The 25111-nt window shown below is 50.5% G+C and overlaps 1 protein-coding gene across 1 annotated transcript; it reads left to right on the forward strand.

Annotated features, from left to right (window-relative positions):
* Positions 1–6997: 6997 nt before the first annotated feature.
* Positions 6998–25056, forward strand: TULP1 (TUB like protein 1). Its single transcript, XM_032341361.1, has 15 exons — positions 6998–7061; positions 13321–13502; positions 13895–14021; positions 14289–14444; positions 15025–15174; positions 15944–16045; positions 16120–16239; positions 16526–16644; positions 19311–19316; positions 19419–19589; positions 19772–19884; positions 20775–20889; positions 20967–21065; positions 23062–23233; positions 24828–25056. Exons 1-15 carry the CDS (start codon positions 6998–7000, stop codon positions 24959–24961), a joined length of 1830 nt encoding a protein of 609 aa, XP_032197252.1. The 3' UTR covers positions 24962–25056.
* Positions 25057–25111: the final 55 nt, after the last annotated feature.

A 25111-nucleotide genomic window follows, 5' to 3' on the forward strand; every position in this document is an offset into this window, starting at 1 on the left:
TGTTCCCAAGTGACGCTGATGCTGCTGGGCCAGGGACCCCACTATGAAAACCACTACTTAGCCAAGAGGATTAATTTAAAGACTGAGGAATTCAGGCCCCACAGATGGCTCTGATTGTCCAAGGAACTTTTAAAATGCCATCTGTCCAAGCCCCACTGCATAATAATTAACTCAGAATTTCTGGGAGATAACGACAACCATCAGTGTTTTAAAACAAAACAAAACAAAACTCCTGAGTGGGGGTGCCTGGCTGGTTCAGTTGGAAGAGCATGCAACTCTTGATCTCAGGATCATGAGTTTGAGCCCCATAATGGATATAGAGATTACAAAAAAATGAATAAATTAGTAAATACACTTTAAAAAAACACTGAATGATTCCAATTCATGGTTGGGCACCATGGCCCCCAAAGTTACCCAAACAGCCTGGCCCCAAGCTCTAAGGATATCCATCTCTCCCAGTTGATCTCCGCTTGGGAACCACTGCATCAGATGCTAACCTTAGCACCAGCCATATCCCAGAACCCCTAAGTGCCCATTTCTCAGTGTGCCAGACACGTCCAGTGACCCCAAGGCCAACCCTGGCACTCTTCCCATTTGCAGCCCCAAGACTCACTCCAGCCTGACTCTCACCATGATCAAATCCCAAAACTGCTAGTTAAACTAACGCCAACCTCACAACCTTCCTAAAACTTGATGTCCAGACCCAGTCCTTCAGATGCTGTCATTGAGCCAAGACTTAACTACGCATCCTCGCTTCTGCTGTCTCCTTCGTGTGTTCTAACTTACTCTCCACAGCCTCTCTGGACATCCAGTTCCTGTCAGCCTGTATCCTATTCAACAACTTTCAAAAGCATCCTAGCATCCACCAATACCCGCTAGCACTAAATGTCATTTTCAGTACAACCCAAACATAACTTTCCACTTGGAGCCATTAGCGTTAAGTTTAATTACAAGTAATAGACAATCTCCATGTTGGGGCACCTGAGTGGCTCACTTGGTTAAGCATCTGACTTCAGCTCAGGTCTTAATCTCAGGGTCCTAGGATTGAGCCCTGGTGTCTGGCATCTGTGCTTTTAACAGGGAATCTACTGTCCCTCTGCCCCTGCCATCCTCCCTCATGTCCCTTCCCCTGCTTGTGCTCTCTCTCACAAATAAATAAAGAAATAAAATCTTAAAAAAATAAAATCTCCATGTCACAGTGACTTAAACAAGATGAGTTTCTTTTCTTGTCCTCTCTCTCTCAAATCAAGGCTTCTAGCTGGTGGCTCCACAGTCACAGCTCACTTTCTCAAAGTTACCTCATGGTTCAAGATAGCTGCGAGAGCTCCAGCCATTAGGCCCTCTTGCCAACCCAAGGGAAGGAAAAAATAACCAAGAACGGTACACACCCCCCGTAAGAACACTTTGAGGCAGTGGCATGCACATTGCCACTTATATCCCAACAGCCAGAATTTGGCCCCATGGCCACATGATTGTAAAGAATGCTGGGAAATGTGTTTTTCTGGGTATCCTTATGCTTAGCTACAAATCAGAGGCTTATTATTAAGGAAGAAGACATATTAGAGGACAAGTAGATGCTCCCAGACAATTATCTGTCCCTCCCTAGAAGGACCTCAGTTTTGAATCTCATATCACCAGACTACACCATTTTATTTTATTTTATTTTATTTTATTTTTTATTTATTTTCAGCATAACAGTATTCATTGTTTTTGCACCACACCCAGTGCTCCATGCATTCCGTGCCCTCTCCAATACCCACCACCTGGTTCCCCCAACCTGCCACCCCCCACCCCTTCAAAACCCTCAGATTGTTTTTCAGAGTCTACAGTCTCTCATGGTTCACCTCCCCTTTTAATTTCCCTCAACTCCCTTCTCCTCTCCATCTCCCCTTGTCCTCCATGCTATTTGTTATGCTCCACAAGTGAAACCAGATGATAATTGACTCTCTCTGCTTGACTTATTTCACTCAGCATAATCTCTTCCAGTCCTGTCCATGTTGCTACAAAAGTTGGGTATTCATCCTTTCTGATGGAGGCGTAATACTCCATAGTGTATATGGACCACATCTTCCTTATCCATTTGTCCGTTGAAGGGCATCTTGGTTCTTTCCACAGTTTGGTGACCGTGGCCATTGCTCCTATAAACATTGGGGTACAGATGGCCCTTCTTTTCACTACATCAGTATCTTTGGGGTAAATACCCAGTAGTGCAATTGCAGGGTCCTAGGGAAGCTCTATTTTTAATTTCTTGAGGAATCTCCACACTGTTCTCCAAAGAGGCTGCACCAACTTGCATTCCCACCAACAGTGTAAGAGGGTTCCCCTTCTCCACATCCCCTCCAACACATGTTGTTTCCTGTCTTGCTAATTTTGGCCATTCTAACAGGTGTAAGGTGGTATCTCAATGTGTTTTTAATTTGAATCACCCCAGGGCACCTGGGTGGCTCAGTGGGTTAAGCCACTGCCTTCAGCTCAGGTCATGATCTCAGGGTCCTGGGATTGAGTCCCTCATCGGCCTCTCTGTTCAGCAGGGAGCCTGCTTCTCTCTCTCTCTCTCTCTCCCTGCCTGCCTCTCCATCTACTTGTGATCTCTCTCTGTCAAAATAAATAAATAAAATCTTCAATTTGAATCTCCCTGATGGCTAGTGACAGACTACACCATTCTTTGAAGATTTGGTTCCTGCCTCACTGACATTCCCCTATGTCCCTGTGCTAATTCTTGGTTATTTCCATATCCAAGTAAACCTTTCCAATGCCCACCCCAGCCTCTCTGTCTCTTGGCCTCCTTTCCTTTCTCAACTTGCCCTCTGCCACTGGAGTGTATCATCACCATGTTACCGCTGACCCTGGGGATCTCCATCTCATCCCCCCGACTTTCTTTTTTTTTTTTTTAATTAATTTATTTTTTCAGCGTAACAGTATTCATTATTTTTGCACCACACCCAGTGCTCCATGCAATCCGTGCCCTCTCTAATACTCACCACCTGGTCCCCCCAACCTCCCACCCATCCCCCCCACTTTCTGACCCAGCTCACTTCCTCTGGCCCCCCCAACTCCCACTATCTTTCAACTTCACCAGAAACTACATATACTGGAGGATCTGTCACCTTTCCCTGTTCCTTTAGCTTACAAATACGTTATTTCTCCTAATTTAAAACACTTCCCACTCTAATCAGCTCCCCCACCAGGTACCACCCCATTTCTCCGCTGCCTGGCCCTCCCCACTTTCTTTCTTCCCACTCAGTCCAAGCTGCCCCCACCCAACTCCTCCAGCAATGCCTGCACCACCAGCAACTTCCACGGTGGGACAGCCACCAGCCAGCTTCCTTGCTCACCTACCGCAGCCATACCTGTCGCCTGCCTGGGACAGCCCTGGTTTTTGTCTGTTGCACCAGTGTGATTACGAATAGCCCCGCCTCTACTCCCAGGTGTATGGGCCTCCACAATAAATGAGCCCTTCCTCTCAGCTGCACCTGACATGATTGCTTGCTCCCCCTCTCACACTGCAGCATTTCCTCCTCCCTCCCTGGCTTTTCCTCCTCAGGCTCCCTGTTTGGTCCCTCCTCATGTCCCGGCACCTTCTAACATTGTGGTGCCCCTGTTCTCAGTCCTTAGACCCCCTCTGCTCTATCTTCACTTGTTCCCTCAGTCATTCCAGCCGGGTGTTTGACTGTAACTATGATAAACGGGGCTGTGATTCCCAATGTCAGATCTCTAGCCCAGACCTTGTGTCCAGCTGCCCTGTGACATCACACAGGCCCATCCAATGGGCACTTCACTTTTTAAAAATTCTTATTTATTCATTTGCGTAATCCCTACACCTAACATGGGGCTAGAACTCATGACCTTTAAATCCAGAGTCACAGGTTCTTCCAACTGAGTGAGCCAGGTGCCCTTTAATTGGCACTTTTTCTTTTTCTTTTTTTTTTTTTTTAGATTTTAGTTATTGGGACACCTGGGTGGCTCCGTTGTTAAGCGGATGCCTTTGGCTCAGGTCATGATCCCAGGGTCATGGGATCGAGCCCCACATTGGGCTCCCTGCTCAGAGGGAAGCCTGCTTCTCCCTCTCCTACTCCCCCTGTTTGTGCTCCCTCTCTCGCTGTGTCTCTCTCTGTAAATTAAACAAATAAAATCTTTTTTTTAAAAATTTATTTATTTATCTGAGAGAGAGAGAGAGAGAACACAAGTAGGGGGAGGGGCAGAAGGAGAAGCAGACCCCCCCCAAAGAGTGGGAAGTCTGATGCAGGGCTTGATCCCTGGACTCTGGGATCACGACCTGAGCTGAAGGCAGACGCTTAACCCACTGAGCCACCCAGGCACCCCTCAATTGGTACTTAAAACTGAACGCATCCAACACTAGACTCCCGACCTCCCACACATGACACTCCAAGGTCCTTCTCACCTAGTCAATGGAATCTCCAGGCCTCGAGTTGCTCAAGCCAAAGCCTGAGTGCCACCCTCACCCTACAACCCCAAAAGTAATGAGCCAGGGTAGCCTGTCTTGCCCCCCACCTTCTCACCTGGCCACTGCCTGGTGAACTGCTGGCCTCCTTGCCTCCCCAACCCTCCTGAATGTTAATAAGAGTGGTCTTATTAAAATTTGCTCAAAACCCTCCAATGTTCCCCGGTTCTCACTAAGTAGAGCTAAATGTTACCTTAATTCCCTTGCTCTTCGGCCTCCATTACACCCTAACTATCTCTATGACCTTGTCTACTGCTCTCCCCTTCACCCACTCTCTTCCAGCCTTACTGTTCCTCAAATGTGGCTGAGCACCTTCCTACCTCAGGGCCTTTGCACATGCTGTTTCATCTGTCTGAAATGCTCTGCCTTCAGATACTGATGCAGCTCACCTGTCACCTCTTCAGATCTTTATTCAGATGTCACCTTCCCAATGATACCTTTCCTGATCACTCTAGTATGCAATCCCTGCTCCCCTCATACTTTTAACCTTTCCCCCCTTTTTCTGCTTTTATTTTCTGTATCACATTCTTTCTTTTTTTTTTTTCTTTTCTTTTCTTTTATAGAGGTAGAGAGAGAGAGACTCTTAATCTCCATGTAGGCCCAGCATGGAACCCGATGTGTGGCTCAATCTCACAATGTGGAGATCATGACCTGAGCCAAAATCAAGATTTAGGTGCTTCACCCACTGACCCACACAGATGCCCCTGTCTCACCTTTTAACACACTGTATAATAGGTTAGAATGTCAGCATTACGAAGTCAGGGGGTTAGCACATTCTGTTCACTAACACATGTCAAATACCCAGAACAGTGCTTGGCACACAGTATAGTCTCAATGAATAGTTATTGAATGAACTCTCATTCTGGACCCCTGATTCTGCTGGGGGCCATACGGCATAACCCGTTGAGCCCTTAAGGCCCAGATGTACAACAATTCTGCAAAAAGCCATGAAGTCCCGCAATAACATCATTGTCACACTAGACTTTCTAGAGTGGATGTCAGTGCCCTGTTTCATTCTCTGCCCTCCCCACCCCCCATTCCACCACCTCTGCCGCCAAGCAACTCTTCTCCCTCAGGCTGTGAGCTCCACCCTGATGAAAACTGAACGTGAATCCCATTTTCAGCTTCTGCAGCTAGCACCCAGTAGGCACCTAGAGCTTCACTCAGCAAACACCCCAAAAGCTCCTCTGTGAGGGCGCCTGGGTGGCTCAGTGGGTTAAAGCCTTTGCCTTTGGCTCAGGTCATGATCCCAGGGTCCTGGGATCGAGCCCTGCATCGGGCTCTCTGCTCAGTGGGGAGCCTGCTTCCTCCTCTCTCTCTCTGCCTGCCTCTCTGCCTACCTGTGATCTCTGTCACATGAATAAATAAACCCTTTAAAAAAAAAAAAAAAAAAAAAAAAAGCTCCTCTGTGGGCCCCCGTGGTGTTCTTCCAGGGCTCTGAGCTCCGAAGGCTGGTCTGCGTCCTACTCACTCACAGTCCACCTGTGAAACTCTGGACGCTGACTTAGCCCTTCTGAGCCTCTGTTCCCTTATCTGAAAAGCAGTGCTATGGCTAGGACCCCGGCACTGGAAGTCTAGGGCTCACTGAGAGAAACTTTCTTGGGGGAACAGTCTGCCAGGAGCCACATGACACCGACAGAACCTTGATGGATGAAAGAAGTCCCAGGCAACTTCAGCAAAATACAGCTGGCAGGGGTGCCTGGGCAGCTCAGTCGGTTGGGCGTCTGCCTTTGGCTTGTCATGATCCCAGAGTCCTGGGATGGAGCCCCACATCAGGCTTCCTGCTTGGGCTATGAGTCTACCTCTGCCCCTCCCCATGCTTGTCTTCTGTCTTTCACTTGCTCTCTCTCTCAAATAAATAAAATAAAATCTTAAAAAAAAAAAAAAAGTAAAGCTGGCAAAAAGTGGTCATTTCAAAGCTCAGGCCTGTTTTCTATTTTGCCAGAGCCTGGACACACCTTCAGGCCATGGGGTTCCCAGGTTTCTGATAAGCCTGCCTGAGTGGATCCTTTCCTGGTGCACATCTACCTCAACCTGTCAAGAAGTTGAGGTCAGGGGCAAGATATTTTAAGCCAGAGGGAAAGCTTGCCCTAGGTACCTCAGCTGGGATGTGGTGAACCAGGACTATTTCTGGGTAAAATCTCTAGCTCTTAACCACTGCTTCAGACTTTCCCAAGATGCCCTCTTTTCACCACTGCACCGCCTACACTGACCCAGGGATCCCTGGGTTTGAGCCCCTCAGAGACTTGGGCTTCCCATCGGTCCATCTGTGAAATGAAGATAAACCGATATTCAGTGACATCAACAGGGCACCTTCTCTGCGCTCAGCACTGTGCTAAGTGCCTACACGTATCAGTCCATTCAATTCTGGAAACTTCCCTAATGCCACGTACCATGATTGTCACCACTTTACTGGCTAGAAAACTGGGCCACAGGGAGGTGAAACCACGTGCCCAGCCACTTCTCAAAGTTTCCACAGGGACTAGAGATAACACAAGTAAATATCGGGCACAGAGTGGGTGTTTAGTCAACAGTATGGCCCCACATTACTTGGGCAAGTCGTTTAGCTTCTCTGAGCTGAAGCCAGGCAAGCCCTACTGTGAGGATGAACTGTGCTTGGCATGTGGCAGGAGTCACTATTTATCAGCGTCCCCAGCTGGTGGTGATGGTGAATTTCTGTCTTCTGAAGGTAGATTTAATTTTAGGGGCACCTGGGTGGCTCATTTGGTTAAGCGCCCAACTTGATCTCAGGGTCGTGAGTTCGAGTCCCATGTTGAGCTCCACGCTGGGTGTGAAGTCTACAGAAAGAAAAAAAAAAAAAGAAGACCTAATTTTAGAAAATGGCTAAAATTCATGTGGAATTGAATCTGGTGACTAATGCCAATGATCAGGCTAAAAACTGTCATTTTTAGACCAAAACAAGGTGTAATTAGGGAGACTTGAGACTGTGTTTCTTTGGAGTAAGGCCTGTTGCAATGGTGTTAGGTCAGAAGGTATTAGAAGTTATCCATATTCCTGATCTTATTTTTATTCCTAAACTGACCCTCATTTTACTTATTTTTTTAAATTTTATTTATTTATTTGACACAGAGAGAGAGAGAGAGCACATGGATGGGGAGGGGTAGACAGAGCAGGAGAAGCAGGCTCCTTGCTGGGGGTCCTGGGACCATGACCTGAGCAGAAGGCAGATACCCAACATACTGAGCCACCTAGGCGCCCTCCCAGACCTTCATTTTAACCAAAATCTTGATCCTCAATCCTGAATCCAGACCTGACCCAAATCTGAATATTTATATACTGTCTCTAAATTCCCCACACATGCTCACCAAATCTAGCATCACCAAGACCCAGACATTTCCTTTCATTTTTTTCCGAGTTTCGCTTTGCTACTTTCTGTTCCTCTCATGATCTGGACCTGCATTAATTTTTAATATACTTTTAAAAGATTTTGTTTGTTTATTTGACAGAGAGAGAGATCACAAGTAGGCAGAGAGGCAGGCAGAGGTGGGGGGGAGGGGAAGCAGGCTCCCTGCCGAGCAGAGAGCCCAATGTGGGCCTCAATCCCAGGATCCTGAGATCATGACCCGAGCCCAAGGCAGAGGCTTAACCCACTAAGCCACCCAGGCGACCTCTTGAAGGATTTTTAAAAACATAATTGCAGGAGCGTGGGTGGCTCAGGTTGTGATCTCAGAGTCCTGGGATTCCCATGATGGGCTCTCTTCTCGAGGGAGATCTTGCCTCTCCCTCTGCCTCTGCTGCTCCCCTGCTTGTGTTCTCTCTCTCTCTGTCAAATAAATAAAATCTTTAAAAATATATAATTGCATTCAAAGCATACAAAATATGAATACATTCTCCTCAAAAGTAAGAATAAAAATGTAAAACAAAAACAAACAAACAAAAAAACAGCCTTTTCAGGGACACCTAGGTAACTCAGTTGGTTAAGCACCAGACTCTGGATTTCAGCTCCAGTCACAATCTCAGGGTCATGAGATCAAGTCCCCTGCCAGGCTCCCCAGTCAGCATGGAGTCTGGTTGAGATTTTGTCCCTCCCTCTCTTTTTGCCCCTCCCTCCATTTTCTCTCCCTCTCTCTAAAATAAATGAATAAAAACACTTTTAAAAACAAAATTAACTCGGGATGCCTGGGTGACTCAGTTGGTTGGGTATCTGCCTTTGGCTCAGGTCATGATCCCAGGGTCCAGGAACAAGCCCCTTATGCTTCTCCCTCTCCCTCTGCCCCTTCCTCCAGCTTGTTCTCTCTTTCTTCCTCAAATAAATAAATAAACCCTTTAATAAATTAAATTAAGGAAAGAAACCTTTTTAAAAAAAAAAACGATTTTATTTATTTATTTGACAGACAGAGATCACAAGTGGGCAGAGAGGCAGGCCAAGAGAGGGGAGTGGGGGAAGCAGGCTCCCCACTGAGCAGACAGCCTGATGCGGGGCTCGATTCCAGGATCCTGGGATCATGACCTGAGCTGAAAGCAGAGGCTTTAACCCACTGAGCCACCCAGGTGCCCCTAAAGAAAGAAACCTTTTTAATAAAGTTATTTTTCACATGCTTTCAAAAGTGACTTTCCTCACATTCAAAATTATGTATTAAAATTTAAAGGCAAATATGTTTTCTAATTAATAAGTGGCAAAATGTAGGGATACCTGGGTGGTTCAGTGGGTTGAGCCTCTGCCTTCGGCTCAGGTGGTAGTCTTGGGGTCCTGGGATGGAGCCCCCACATCGGGATCTCTGCTCAGCAGGGAGCCTGCTTCCCCCTCTCCCTCTGCCTGCCTCTCTGCCTACTTGTGATCTCTGTCAAATAAATAAATAAAATCTTTTAAAAATATATTTAAAAAAATAAGTAGCAAAATGTAATTGAATTTAAATAGTTTCAGACATTTTAATTCCGCCTTATTATATATGTTTAGGAAAACAGAACTGTTCCCAAAACAGCATCTGATGCGTCAATCCGAGGAACAGCAATCGCATCTCACACATTGTCCTGACCTACATATATACAAATTTAAGAGTCAATATGAATTGTTTTTAATATTATAAAACGTTCCTCAGTCGCCACGTGCACTTTTAAGATTACCAGTGCTGATTCAGGAGAACCTTCAGAACGTGAAAAGAAGCACAAGAACCCGAGGCTTTACTACTTGAGAACCTATCACATCCCTGCAACCTGAGAGGAGAGGTCTGAGAAATGCATTCATCTTTTCTTTCACTTGGGAGCGCCTGCTGTTCACACCGGCCCACACTCCAAAGCCATGTCCTCTGACCTGGGTGGTCACCCAACCCACCTTCAGTCCAGCGCAGACAGCTCTGGTTTGGAGAACAGGGAGGAAGATGTGAGGCACTCCCTGAGCCCCGCCCGACACCTCCAACACCCCCCAACACCTGACTCCTCCCCCCTCCTCCTTAGAACACAGATATGTCAGTTTCCACTTCACCTGATCAGATCAGCTCTGAGCCGCAGGTGCCCTCTGGTTCCTAGTCAAGTGTTTGTCTGGGCTTTTTGATCCTCAGGAACCCTCTAAAGGATGGTCTTGGGGGCCTGGTCAAGGGGCGCCCCTGCCCTATTATGCAAAGTGCTTTGGTTGCTTGGAAATTTTTGCACAAGCTGTGCCTTATGCCTGGAATGTTCTCATTCCTAGTCTCTGAAAGCCTTTAGGTCTCAGTTTGTTTTAGTGTATATTCATAAACTAAACTCTGCCACCAAAATAGAGTCCAAATGCGTGATCCCAAGATCAAGAGTGGCACACTTTACTGACTGAGCCAGCCAGGAACCCTGTCAGGGCTCAGCTTAAAGATTCTCTTCTTGGGGGGCACCTGGGTGGCTCAGTGGGTTAAGCCTCTGCCCTCAGCTCAGGTCATGATCCCAGGGTCCTGGGATGGAGCCCCATATTGGGCTCCCAGCTCCGCAGGGAATCTACTTCTCCCTCTGACCTTCTCCCCCCTCATGCTCTCTCTCACTCTTTCTCTCTCTCTCAAATAAATAAATAAATAAATAATAAAATCTTTGTTAAAAATGTTCCCTTCTTGGTGGCTTAGTCAGTTGAGCATCTGACTTCAGCTCAGGTCATGATCCCAAGGTTCTGGGATCGGGCCCTACATGGGGCTCCCTGCTCGATGGGGAGGCTCCTTCTCCTTCTCCCTATGCTGTTCCACCCACTTGTGCGTGAGCTGTGTGTGTGTGTGTGTGTGTGTGTGTGTGTGAAATAAATAAAATCTTTGAAAGGAAAAAACTTTCTTCTCAGACAGTCCTGTCTGTCCTCTAAATCCAGCCTGGGGCACCTGGGTGGCTCAGTGGGTTAAGGGTCTGCCTTCCACTCAGGTCGTGATCCCAGGCTCTCTACTCATCACGGAGCCCTGCTTCTCTCTCTGCCTCTGCTGCTCCCCCTGCTTGTGCTGTCTTTCCCTGTCAGATAAATAAATAAAATCTTATCAATCAATCGATCAATCAGTCCCGCCTGGATCCCACCTGCTGTTCTCACAGAACCCAGTTATTTTCGTTCTTGGTATTAAGTACCATTAATAACAGCGAGATCACACATCAATGAATTAGTGTACTTATGTCTTTACTCTGTGTCTTCCTCAGAAGAAGGTCAGCTCCGTGAGGCAGGGACCACATCCTTTTGCCCGTCACTCTATGACCTGGACTTAGCATACTGCTTGGCACAAAGTCAGTATGTTCTGGAAATATTCGTTGACCAACTCTCAGCCATGAGTTTCCTTACCTTTGATATCAGGGTGTTAATGTCTGACTTATAAACATTCTTGTGAGGGTGGGGAGAGAAGGGGAGTAGCGAGACTGACACACAGGGGCTGGTCAATAAATGCTGCTATTATTACTATTATTACTACTCCTCCTACTATTATTACTGTTATTGTTACTATGTATTCCGAGGCCAAAGAGGATCGAGGAATCTTGGAGGTGGGAACTTGAGGCCTATTTAGAATGGGACAGGTTTCTTGGAATAAGCTGGGCATTCCAGATGGGAACAGCTTAAGCAAAGGTGTGGAAGAGAGAGAATATAAAGGCTTTATGCACACCAATGTGGCTGGATGAATAGTAGGGCTGGGGATAGCCCTGCAGTTAGAAAGGCAGACTGGGGACAGACCAGAGAGAGTCTTGTATACCAACCCAGCCCATTTCAATTCGATCCTTAGGCAGCAGGGAGCCACTGAAAGTTTTTGAGCAGAGGTGTCAGCTGAAGAAGGGGTATTTTAGGAAGACTGATTAGGGCCCATCTGGATCAAGTGGACCAAGCAATGAAAAACAAAAAGGCTGTTTCATTCATAGACCTTCTCTAACCCTTGTGATGGCGTAAAACATGCAAGGGTTAGGAGTAAAAGCTCTGACAGGAGTCAGATCTGGATTCACGAAGCGACCTTACGATCTGGCTGAACTTGAGCACTCCCCGAGCACTCACGTCACCTCCCTGAGCCTCAGTTTGTCCATCTGTAAAATGGAGATAATCATCTCTACCCTGCTTATCTCACTGGATCCTGGTGTGACTTGAATGAAATAAAAAACTCATTAACTCACTGAAAGTCGTGTTGCAAATGCTGAAGAGACAGGGATGAAATGGGACTGCAGTGAAAAGGGGCACATAATTCCCAATTATTGAGTGCCCACTGCATGCTCCTTTCTACCTGTCATCTCACTGAGTCTGTCACAATGCCGGGCTCGAACTCCGACCCTGAGAAACCAAGAGTCGGAGGCTTAACTAACTGAGCCACCCAGATGCCCCTCATCTCAATGAATCTAACAGTATCTTTACCAGGTCGAGCCCGTTTTATAAAAGAGGAACTCGAGGCTCAGAGGACTAAGTAAGTCACCCAAGGGCCTTTAGGCCTTAAGTGACAGAGCTCAGGTTGCGAGCTCAGGGCTGACCCAATGGGTGAACCCTGCCTCCTAGCACTAAACCTTGGGACACATCTGGCTATTTCCAACTTCCAGGCCTCTATCTTGTTCCCTTACCAGGTGACATATCCCACTTTTATTTTTGCCTGTGTAACTCCTTATTCACCATCTTTTAAATTTTAGATGGGGCTTCAGGAAGCCCCAGGACAGCTAACTGGGACCCCTCCTCTGGGCTTCCTCAGCATTTAACCAAACTTCTCCCATGATATTAATCACATCAACACTATATCCTTGGGGGGCACTGGGCAGGCTGAGTTGGTGGATCGTGTGACTCTTGATCTCTGGGTCATGAATGGCTCATGAGTGGGGTCATGAGTTTGAGCCCCACCTTGGGCATAGCGATTACTTAAAAACAAACAAACAAACAAACAAAAAACTATACCCCTAGTCTCTAAACTTTTTAAAAAGCATGTTCTCTATCAGTAAAAAAAAATCTTAAGTGTACACCCATAATTAGGCATTATACTGTGTATACACCTGCTTCTGTCAGTCCATGTATACTAAATATCAGCAAACACTGGTTTTTTATGAAAAACACTGGTTTTTTATGAAAAAAAAAAAAAGATAAATACAGGATCTACCTAATATTTTCTTCCCACACCCCACTGACCCCTGACAAATGACAAAATGATATGTTAAGTGGAGGCTGGGTAGGGGATGGTGGGACTGGTGGTCTGGGAACTTGGGAGTTCAGCCTTTTCCTGCAGGGGACTGGACCTGGGGTGGGGGGAGTCGTGGGCAGGAGAGGAGCACTTCCCCCCTCCCCAGCTGCCACCCTCTTGAGCCAGCGGGAGGTGGGGTGAAGTTGAGCCTGGATTAGCTAGGGAGGGCAGGGAGGCTTCCTGGAGCCGCAGGGTGGGCAGAGAAGGGGTGTGGATAGAGGAAGGCACCATGCCCCTGCAGGACGACACCCTCCGAGAGGTGTGGGCCTCGGACAGGTCCGGAAGTGCCCCCCCCCACCACCTCAACCTACCTGAACCCTGGGGAACCCTGGAGGGCCCAGAGGGAGGGGCGGGGGGGGGCGCAGAACAGGGGTGGAAGACAGACTGATTCCTTTGCTAACATCAGTGGACACGAGGAGGAAAGCCAGAGCCCGGAGGTCCAGCCGCGCCTGAAGCAGGTACGCGCCACCCCTGCTTGGAAAGGAGGCAGGGAGAACCCGCCATTGCGTGTAAACCCACGCAAGGGAGGGGATCTGGGAGTGGATCACGTCCTCCTCAGCAGCGTCTGAGGTTGCTTCCTTCCTTGTAATCATTTTTTTTTTTTTTTTTTTTTGAGGGAAGGGGTGTTTTGGGGCATGGGATATCCAGGGGAAGAACTGGGACTTTGTGGCTTGGACGTGGCCATGATGCATGGGAGAGGGTCACCGTTCCCCACCCCAAGACGACGACTGCGGTTCCCCTCCCGATAATCCGCGGTTATTTCTGGCGGCTCAAGGGATTAGAGGGTCACGGACAGCCCTCAGAGCCCCCCTTTCCTTCTTCTCCTCCCTCTTGACCCCCCACTCCGCAGCGACCCGTCAAGGGGCAGAAGTTGAGGAAGAAGAGGACGGAGGCCCGGGAGTCCCCGGGCCCTAAGGGATCCAAGCCCCGGAGACCTGCAGGCGGGCTGGGCACCGAGCCCGGGAGCGCTCTCCAGGGTGAGGGACGCGGGAGGGGTGAGGCTGTCCTGGAGTCCTGGGGGTGGGGACAGTGGGGGGGGGGGGCCTGGAGGGGTGGCAGCGGGCTGGGGTTGAAGCGGTTAGGGGCTAGGAGGGATGTATGAAAACCAGGGGATGGGGTGCGAAAGTGTAAAGAGCGCCCAGGGGGACCCTCACGGAGAGGAACCCGAGGAGGACAGGGTCCGGGGCTCGGGCGCCGTTGTAGGAGGGGGTCCGACCCTGCCTGACCCCGGCCTCTCGGCTCAGCCGGGCGAAGGGGGAAGCCGCGGGAGGATCCGGCCCCGCAGCCCCCAGAGGCCCGGCCGCCGCGCACCGTCTACGCCAAGTTCCTCAGGGACCCCGAGGTCAAGCGCGACCCGCGGGAAACCTTCCTGGTAGCGCGGGCCCCGGACGCGGCTGACGGTGAGACAGGGGCCGGCGGGGAGGCCGGGAGGCGGGCACTGGGGAGAAGGAGCTAGGTGGCCACACGGGAACCGCGACAGGGAGGCGGAAAACTCGGGGAAAAAACCTCCCCTGCTCTGGCCTTCTCTTAGAGTCAGAAAAGAACCTAATTCTCTTGTTCTTTACTCTGTTTTCCAGATGGGGAAACTGAGGCACAGAGCAGTTAAGAGTTTTGCCTTTAACTACAGCTAGGGGCCAGAGGTAGCCCAGATGGGTCTGGCTGGAGGTCAGAAAGGGACAAGGCCAGGGAGAAGCAGAGGGTCCTGGAGGGGACAGAGAAAGCCTTACAGAGAAGGGCATTTCCCCCAGAACAGGATTGCGAAGGCCCTTGCATTCCCCCAACCCCAGCTCACTCCCCTGAACACCTTAGGGTGTCACCCCCAGGGTTTGAGGAAGGTGCTGGAACTGTGTTCCTCCTCCTGTTCCTGTTCCAGAAGGGGAGCCTCCCCCGCCATAACCACTTCCCAACAATCTGGGGGGACTGGGCAACCAGATAACGGGGCCTATGCCAGCCCCCATTATGAGAAGTTTCTACCTATAGAGGATGAGGAGGAATCAGACGAGGACCAGAAAGAGGAAGAGGAGGCAGAGGAAAAGAAACGGAAAACCCCTCTGCCACCCAAAAAGCCTCCTAAAGAGAAGACTTCTGCGGGTATCAAGGAGAGGAAGGCCAAGGCCCAGGGACAGAAGGGTGAGTGCTGAGGGTACAGAGGGCGCCCACAGACTCGGAAAAGTAGCCTTGTCCTTCAGGGCTAGGCGAGAGTTGAGACATCAGGAAGTTACCCAGTACCTGGATGCAAGAGTTTCTTTCTCTGGTGTCTTCCCCGTGATGGTCCTTAAGTACCTAGATCACGATGTATCCACCGCCCTCCTCCCCCCGCCGCCCCCCTGCCTGCCCAGGAGGCTCTGTGAGCCAGGGAGGAGGGAGGATTTTAGTTTTTTTTGGTAACTCAATATAAATTATTGTTATAATTTTCATTAAAAATTGTAATTTTTTTTTAAATTTGTAATTGTAATAAAAAAGTGATTACGGTGCAAATCAGTCAATGAAATAAATGCTGTCATGGCTCCCTGGCCTGGGCTACAGGTACTGCAGGCTGATCTAAAGGGGAAGAGGGAGCTAGGACCTTGGGCCTCTGTGGGAGCGACAGTGCGCTGTCTGTAGCACCTGCTGGAGGAAGTCTCCTGGGGGAGATGGGGTGGGAGCTGGGAATCAGAGGCTCAGTTAGAAGGCCCGGCATTCATTCATTCACTCATTCATTCTGTAATGCCTACGAAGTTCCTGGTATTTGTCCTGCCCTTTATGGACTCAGGATTAAAGCACAACAAGCAGAAGACAAATCCTGGGCCCTTGTCAGGCCTTCAGCCTCCCTGGGGACTGAAGGAATGATGAGTGGGTTGGAAGGCGGCCTTCAGGCCCAACAGGCTCTTCTTTGTCTAACCCCTCCCTCCATTTCCAGGGGACCTGGGAAGCCCTGTCCCCCCAGCCAAACCTCTGCGCCTTAAGAAGAAGGAGGCACCAGCGGGGGAGGGGCCCAGGATGAGAAAGACGAAGAAGAAAGGTGAGACTGGTCTCCGAAGGAACGGGGGACTCTGGGTGTGGTGGACTGTGTCTCCTTCACATCCACCCACACAGGGTCTGGGGAGACTGACAGGGACCCTTCAGGGAGCCCGGCCAGAGTGAGAAAGAAGACTCCAGCAGCCTTGTTTCTGGTCCGGGAAGAAGGCTCAGCTGATAAAGCTCCGAAGAAGAAAGGTGGGTGGCTGTGGGCTCGTGTACCTTCGAGAGGCCGTCCTGGGGGTTCGGAGCCAGGACGCAGGGATCAGGGTCGGGTGAGGAGCAGGTTCTGGGGTCAGACAACTTGACGGCCATCTTGCTCCGCACTTGAATAGCTGTGTGGCCTCAGTCAGGCCTTTCTGAGTCTCTGATAACAGTAACACGGGAATACTTTCTTGTATTTGTGGGGAGGGTCCGTTAAGATGTGGGGGTTAGTGCTCCGCAGGGTCAGGGGCTTACAGGCTTGCTCCCCCTCCATGCCCAGGCACTTCCAAAGGCCCAGAAGAGGCCCAAAAGGAGGACGAGGAAGAGGCGGAAGAAGGGGCAGCCGTGGGGACCAAGAACAGCAATCAGAAGGGCAAAGCGAAAGGAAAAGCCAAAAAGGTTGGGATCCAGAGGGGAAGGGGGCTGAGGCCCCTTCAGGAAGCTGGGGCCTGGGTTTGGGGGACTAGAGGATGGAACCTCATGGAGTGGGGGCACGGGGCTGGGGTTAGAATCTTGGCTCCCTCCCTGATAACATGATAGGAGGACAAAGGGCACCAGACTTGTGAGAACAGAGAAGGCGGCTGAGGGGTCACTGGGCTGGGATAGGCTCCCTGAGGGCCTGATGTTATCTGGGCTCTAAGCCCTCCCCTCTGCGGCCTAACCAGCAGCCCCAGCCAGAGATGCTCACACAGCTGCCACACGAAGGGACACCCATCTTCTGTACCAGAGAGGTAGACCACACAGGCAGAGCATGTTCACTGAGTTGTTAAAATGTTCTCACACTACTGCTCTGGGGCCCCAAGTGTTTTCCGCTAGCACACCCGGGATGGCCCAAACTTCTGGCAGCTGAAGGGTTAACAGGGGCAGACAAGGGCCTCCAGAACCCTCCTCCAGGCCCACCAGGGTCCATTCAGACCCAGGGGCATTCTCAGGGGCAGAACAGTTTACTAACTATTTTGAATATTGCTCTTCCTCACAAAAAGGACTCAGGCACCAACATGGACAAGCTGGAGTTAAGCAGGAGAGGGGGGTCAAACTGGAGAGAGAAAGGGATGAAAGGCTTTGAGAAACTGGTTTCCACAAGTGGAGAGATCATGCTGAGGGCAGGGCTAGGGTCTGAGCCATGTGGGTTTATTGGTTCATTCAGGAGTGGTCAGGTCTTAGGGGACTGACTCACATTAGTCAACCTTACCAGATTCCGATATATATACTGAAAGGCCAGTTTCTTATCTCCCACAGGGAATATAACCGCAGTGCTACCTCCTGTACAGTAGGCCCTAGAAATTCACAGCTGTGGAACTGTTTGAGTAAGCTCTGGCTTTCTCCACATCACATTCCAAACATAGTCTTACATTTCCCAAGTTTCTTCAGGAGCAGCTCAGAGTGGAGAGGAGATGCTCCCTGGCCCCACGGGCTACCGGCCTGCTCACCAACACCAGCCTCACTTCACATGCAGTCCAAACCTGCCCTCGGCAAAAATGGCCAACCGCAGCCTATCAGGGATTCCTCGTGGCTTTCCTATAGCCCCTTCTCTTCCCTAATGGGAAAGTTGGGGTTGGAATCTTGGCTCTCCCTCTTAGGAGAGGGATAGAACATGAGGGCGGAGGACACTAGGTTTGTGGGGTCACCAGGCTGGGCCTAGGCCACCCTAAGGGGGAATGCCACCAAACTGTGATTCAGAGTTTTTCTATGAGCGAGATAAGCTTTTTTATTCATTCATTGTCTGACCTCTGTATTGCCATCTGACAAAGCACCCCCAAAACTTAGTGCCTTAAGAAAACAAACATTTCTTTTCTTAGTTTCTGGAATTCAGGAATCTAGGAGGGGCCTAGCAAGATACTCTGGGCTTGGGGGGGGGGGGGTCTGTCCCTACATTGCTGTCAAGATGTCAGTTGGGTCAGCAGTCACTCGGAAAGCTTGGCCGGAAAGAGAGGATCCACTTTGAAAATGGTTCTCTGTCATGGTTGTTGCCCGGGGCCCTCTCCATAGGGTGGCTTGAATGATCTAATGACATAGCAGCCAACTTCACCCAGGGCTTAAGAGTGGCCCAAGGGAGACAGCAAGGAGAGGCCACCATATCTTCTATGACCAGGCCTTAGAAATTACCCCCCCCATCACTTGGGCTATATTCCATTGGTCAGAGAGACCAAACTCTGATAAGATGTAGAAGGGGCACTACATGACGTGTAAATACCAGGAGGCGGGGATCACTGGGCATCATCTTGGAGGCTGGCTACTACAGTCATTGATATTTACCAGACACTGTAATGATAGCAGTGGCTAATACTCTAGAACACAGCGGTTCATACCTTTGGCCCCACCTCAGTTCACCCCTTGAGACACTGTCCACATGGAAGGTCTTTCTAAAGCTCTGGTTCTAACAGGTACCATTTAAAGCCCAGTTCCAGGGGCACCTGGGTGGCTCAGTGGGTTAAACCTCTGCCTTTGGCTCAGGTCATGATCTCAGGGTCCTGGGATCAAGCCCCACATTGGGCTCTCTGCTTAGCGGGGAGCCCACTTACTCCTCTCTCTGCCTGCCTCTCTGCCTGCTTGTGATCTCTCTCTGTCAAATAAATAAATAAAATCTTTAAAAAAAAAATAAATAAAGCCCAGTTCTACTTCTTACTAACTGTGTGAACTTGGGCAAATTGCTTAACCTCTCTGAGCCTCAACTTCCTCAGTAAATTTGGACAACAACTTCAGTAGTTACCTAAGGGAATTGAATTAGTTAATATTTGGAAGATACTTAGAGCAATGCCCAGCGCATTGGTAGACTTTATATCAGTGTTTGTTAAATACAGAGATGAAGTAAGGTCTCTCCCGGGTATCCAGCCCCAACCTCTGCATTTCTCTGGTGAAAAAACTGAGTCATATGGTGTTTCAAGTGAAAGATGACCGAGTTAGTGGTGGAACCAGGATTTGAACCCAAGCTGTCTTGCTCCAGAGCCCAGGCTCTTAACCAGAAGCCAAACAAAATAATAATGAAATGCCAAACTCCCCAGAGCCTGGGGAAGTGTGGGGGCCCAACCCACCGTAGCTGGCCCATGTGTTCTCTTCCCACACAGAAAGCGGTGAGTTGTCCTGCCTGTCCTGCCTGTGTCCCAGTACTGGGGACCTGCTGAGAGCAGGGAGCCAGTGCTTCCAGGCCTGATACACGCTCTGCCCCAAACCAGAAGGAGGAGAGAGCCCCATCCCCACCCATGGAAGTGGATGAGCCCCGGGAGTTTGTGCTCCAGCCTGCGCCCCAGGGCCGGACAGTACGCTGCAGGCTGACCCGGGACAAGAAGGGCATGGATCGGGGCCTGTATCCCTCCTACTTCCTGCACCTGGACACCGAGAAGAAGGTGGGTAGGGGGGAGGCGGCAGGGGAGACAGACTGTAGGTCTCAGCACCCAGGCTTGGGGAGCGGGGGCGAGGGGGGGTGCCTAGAGCCAAAATGCCAGGGGGTGGGTGGAGTCCAACACAAACAGGCCTTCCTTTTCCTCTCAGATGCCTCCTTCCTTCACCTGTGTCCCCCTCTCCCCAGGTGTTTCTCCTGGCTGGCAGGAAACGGAAACGTAGCAAGACGGCCAATTACCTCATCTCCAGTGACCCCACCAATCTGTCCCGAGGAGGGGAGAATTTCATTGGGAAGCTGAGGTGGGGCTGGGAGGCCCGGGGCCATTAGAATGCCACGGCGAGTCGCTTCCGTCTCCCTGTGCCTGGCAGTGTCCGCCACAGTGGGCACTCTAAAAATGTCCCCTGCCCCAGGGCTTTCCACATGTGAATGTGCACAGATCACTTGGAAGCGTTGTTAAAACGGCCCAGTGGGTCTGGGTGTGGGGCAAGACTCTTCATTCCTAACAAGCCCCCAGGTGATGCCCAGGCTGCTGGACCAAGGACCTCATTTGACATATGTCATAAAGTCCATGAAGGCAGGGATGGTCGGTGCCTGTTTGGTTCGTGGCTGAATTCCCAGCACCTGGTACATAGTAGCAACTCAATAAAACATTGACTAAGTGAATGCATAAACAAATATCCAGCACCTACCCTGTGCTGTGTCCGCCCATATATCTCATCTAATCCTCACTGCACATCTGAGAGGTAAGGGCAAGGGGGACCCCCGAGTCATGCCTTATTTCTTATATTTATATACTTAACAAATGCTTATGAAAGGCCTACCTATGTGTCAGGCATCGTTCTAACTTCCAAATATGAATCCATTTAGTCCCCTTCTTGACCAAGTGAGTTAGATACTGCCATTAGGCCCATTTTACAGAAGGGAAAGTTGAGGCTCAGAGTTTAGCCTGCCTAGGGTCACGCAGTAAGAGATGGAGCTGAGATCTGAAGGTTGTCCGGTGTCCTCCCAGATCCAGCTTCTAAAAAGACCTCATGAGGAGCTCCTGGGACGGGTGACAAGAGTTGTTCTGTCCTAAGACACCCACACCCTTGACACAGGAAGCTCTCCAAACTGCCTGTCGGTGAGGAAGGGTCTTGGAGCAGGGGTGTGGAATCCCCCAGCCCCGCCCCCAGCTCCGCCTTGTTTGCAGGTCCAATCTCCTGGGCAACCGCTTTACCGTCTTTGACAATGGGCAGAACCCGCATCGTGGAGGAGGCAGCACTAACGTCGGAAGCCTTCGGCAGGAACTGGCAGCTGTGATCTATGTGAGAATCCCCCTGGGCGCAGCCCCGCAGGACACTCCCCTTCACAGGGGCCGGCCTAACAGGCATCTCCCTCTCAGGAAACCAATGTCCTGGGCTTCCGGGGACCCCGGCGCATGACGGTCATCATTCCTGGCATGAATTCGGACAACGAGAGGGTCCCCATCCGGCCACGAAATGTGAGCCCAGCACCTCCTGCTCCCATGTGACCCACCCATGACCCACTCCTGGGGTGCTGGGGGGGGTTGCCGAGGGGCTCAGGTTGCCCATACCCAACTTCCTGGGCACATACATTCATTCTGGAAACTCATGGGATTAATTAGGGGGGTTTGTAATTGAATTCACTGAAACAAATACAATGGTTGTTTTTTTTTTTTTCCAGTGTATACCACATCATCCATTCATATATTCACTCACTGAATGAATTGCATATTGTGTATATTGTACTATCCACCTTCAGTGTATAATGAGTGCTGATTATTAATCTAGGCAACTGGAAGACATCAGTGAGTAAAAAAGATCTGCCTTCATGAAGCTGGCATTCTAGGGCAGGAGACGGACCAGACCGTAGGCAATAATTGTGCAAATAAGTAAATTGTGTAGAATGTTAGAAAGTCACAAGTAATATGGAAGAAAGAAAAAGAGTGGGCCTCATTGAAAAGGTGATGTTTAAGCAAAGACCTGAAGGAGGTGAGGGAGCAAGCTGACGGATACCTGGGGAAAGAGCATCCAGGCAGAGGGAAGAGCCAGTGCAAAGGCCCTGAGGCCAGGATGGTGCCTGGTGGGTCTGAGGTGAGAGGTGAGGGTTGAGTTGCAGATAGGGCCTGTATAACTGGTTTGTACTCACAGAAACAGGAAGCCACAGCAGGGTTTTCAGGAGTGACTTGATTTGCCTTTTATTTTAAAAAGCAAATGTTGCTTGTTTGTGTGTGAGGTCTAAGGTAATAGGGAGAGATAGCCCAGGGAGAGGTGGCCTCTGCAGTGTCAGACCCTCCCTCTGCTCCTTGGCACTGTGGGTCAGTGAGCCCAGGACTGCAGAGACAGGATGACTGGCCTGCTCCATACCTGTAGTGATGTCACTACTTACAATGAAAAATAACACCGTCAGCTGATCACTCATCCTTCCATGCTGGCAAGTCACACACTGTAATCAGAGGTTCAGCCAACCCATGAGGCATGAGGCATGAAAGGCTCTAGTCTCTAGGACCTGTGGGGTCCCACAGCCACTCCTTCCGGGCCTGAACTAAACACACTAAAGCTCCAGAGACAGTGCCTCCCAGGTGTGTTTGGGCTTGGTGAGAACTCCCCAGGGCCGTTCCGGGTAACTTCATCATTTTACTGTCCATCAGAGCAATCCGACATTTACTGAGCATTCACTCTGGGCTGTTAACTGATCTGAATAACATGCCATGCACTATTACCTTCCTTAATCCTCACAAGACCCTGTTGTGCGGGAAACTGAGGCACGGAGCTGTCAATAAAATATGATGCCTTCCCTTTAAGTATCTAATTCTGCTTATGACAGTGTAGTGGGAGAAACAGTAAGAGCAAGGTGTTACGGAGGGAGCCTCCAGCTAAGACATCTAAATCGGACACCAGGTCAGGGAGGCTTCTCAGAGGTCATGATCTTGACCGACTCACTCTAAGCCATGATGGGACCAGTGCCAAGGGAACTGGGGAAAGAAGCATCTCAGGAGCGCTATCCCATAGACACCACTCCTTCCTTTGAGAAACTCTCTTCTGGGACATCTTATTTTAACCACTCCATCTGTCCGTTCACCTGTCCATCTCCCCACGCGCAACTGTGAGCTCCTCGGCGAACCTAGCCTGTTTGGTGCCTTCCTGTGATCAGGTGCCAGCATGCGGCTGTTCCAAAGGCCCACTGGGGGTCAAGTGCATGGACGCCTACTGGGGGCCAAGTGCTACTTACCATCCCTCCACTTTGACATCCCACAGCGAAACCCCATTCTCACAGAGCTCTACCCTGCCCACAAGGACACCACAGAGACCAAGTGTCCTTTCGGGGATCCCCTGAATGGATGTCGATGTCCAGGCTGCATACCAGCACACACATGCGAAGGCAGGCCCAGGTCCCCAGGCCCCCTCCCCTCGGTCCTGAGATATCTCGGCCACCCCTAACTGTCCTCTCCCTAACACTCTACTTTGGCACCCCAGGCTAGCGATGGGTTGCTAGTGCGCTGGCAGAACAAGACACTGGAGAGCCTCATTGAGCTGCACAACAAGCCACCTATCTGGAACGAAGACAGCGGCTCCTACACACTCAACTTCCAAGGCCGAGTCACACAAGCCTCGGTCAAGAACTTCCAGATTATCCATGCCGATGACCGTGAGTATTTGAGGCCCCAAGCTGGGCTATTCCCCACCACCTCCAGGACCCTGACCCTCCCTCTGGCCTTTCCCCACCACCTGGCTGCCTCTCTCTCTCTCTCTCTCTCTCTCTCTCTCACACACACACACACACACACACACACGTGTGAGCGGGTGTGCACAAAGCTGTCCTTGATCTCTGGAGCCAGAACATCTAAGAAAGTCACTCCCTCCTGCATGGACATTGACAGCATGCTCCCAGGAACCTCCGATATTCCAAGCAGTTGTCTTGGGGCTCTCTGTCCCAGGCCTTCTTTCTAGCATTGACTAGAGCCTGGTGTGGATACTGGGATATTCTGGGTAAGAAAGACTATGCTGAAGGGACAGTTAGTCTGCTGGAGCTTGAGAACCACTCAAAGAGGCTGCTGAGGCTCAGAGAAGGCGGCGCCTTCCCCAGAGTCTTTCAGCAACTCCAAAAGGTCCCACTGGCCATGAGAATTTATTTCACAGATACACAGAGCCTCCTATGTGCTAGGCACTGTTCTCTAGACTTTACAGTTATTGAATCATTAAATCTTTCAACAACCCTGTCCCCCCAATACCTGAGGAAGGTATTATTATTGTCCCTACTTGGCAGATGAGAAAACTGAGGCTCAGAGAGGGACAGCTGGCATGAGAACCCAGGTGGTCTACTTCTAGGGCCCCAGGCCCCAATCGCTTCAAGATGGCTGCCTTGCAGGGCTAGGAATTATTCATCAAGCATCTTTGAATGCCTACTCTGTTGTCCTCAAGTAAGGTCAAAGGCCTGCCCTCAAGGAGTTAGGGAAACAAGATATGCCCAGAACACAAGTAAGTAAAAATGTCCCTGTTACAGGCCTGGGGGACAGGTTCCCACGAGGGTGAAGAAGTTTGGGGTGGAAAGGTACCTCCCAAGGGACTATGGGTTCCCAGGATTGGCTGACACCGAGCAACTTCTCCATCCCCCACTCCATCCTAGGGATGTGTCCCCAGTGTCACCTGTCCCAAGGCCTTAGGAAACTGCTCTCCAGATCACATTTCTGGTGGAGCCTGGTCTACAGAGATCAGGGGTATTTTTAGCAACTTCCTGTTCCTATGGATGCTGGGGGAGGTGTTGGGACTGGGGATGGGATCCTGGACCAGATATCGGATGGAACTGAGTGGAGCCACTCAATAAGATAGGGACTCAGGGGCCAGTGAAGGGATAGAGCCTGGCAGTCTAAGACGGGACTTTGGGGCTGGGGATGGGAAGAAGGAATGAGGCCGCAGCCACTGGAAAAGGACTCTAGGCTTGGGGGAGTGTGACAGGTTCCTGTATTTAAGTGCCTGTCGTACACATAGCCCTGGGTGCCAGAAGATAAGGCAGGGTCCCTGCCCTCAGGGGCTTACAGTCAGAAGGCTGGTCAAGCTGCAGGTGGGGCCAGATGGGTCAGATAAGAAGGGGTGGATGGGTGGAGGGTGAATAATTGAGATGGAGGCTGAGGATTAGGGCCCCAAAGCAGAGGAGGGAGACTTCTCCCAAAGGTGAGGACACTGCCTGCCAGGATTGGGACCCCAGGAAATCTTGCCCCCCGCTTCTCTGTCTGTGTCCATAGCGGACTACATCGTACTGCAGTTCGGGCGCGTGGCGGAGGACGCCTTCACTCTAGACTACCGCTACCCACTGTGCGCCCTGCAGGCCTTTGCCATCGCCCTCTCCAGTTTCGACGGGAAGCTGGCCTGCGAGTGACCCTGGCAACCCCCAGCGCCCGCCAGGGATGGGGGAAGGATTCAGTGGAGGCCCGCAGGGTCCGTTCGCCAAAGCCCCCACTGAAGACTCCTCTCTTGTCCGGGGCTGACCCCTCACTGTCTCCGAGTGACCTCCATCCGCTCCCCAGCC

The sequence above is a fragment of the Mustela erminea genome, chromosome 4, assembly GCF_009829155.1.
Source record: "Mustela erminea isolate mMusErm1 chromosome 4, mMusErm1.Pri, whole genome shotgun sequence".
Classification (NCBI taxonomy): Eukaryota; Metazoa; Chordata; class Mammalia; order Carnivora; family Mustelidae; genus Mustela; species Mustela erminea.

What these genes read in the sequence shown, in the direction of transcription:
- TULP1 (XM_032341361.1), top strand. Translation starts at nt 6,998, where the DNA reads ATGGCCCCACATTACTTGGGCAAGTCGTTTAGCTTCTCTGAGCTGAAG. An exon ending in TAAAGCTCCGAAGAAGAAAG is followed by an intron (nt 16,240 to 16,525) that starts GTGGGTGGCTGT and finishes CTCCATGCCCAG; the next exon opens with GCACTTCCAAAGGCCCAGAA. An exon ending in ACCTGGACACCGAGAAGAAG is followed by an intron (nt 19,590 to 19,771) that starts GTGGGTAGGGGG and finishes CCCTCTCCCCAG; the next exon opens with GTGTTTCTCCTGGCTGGCAG.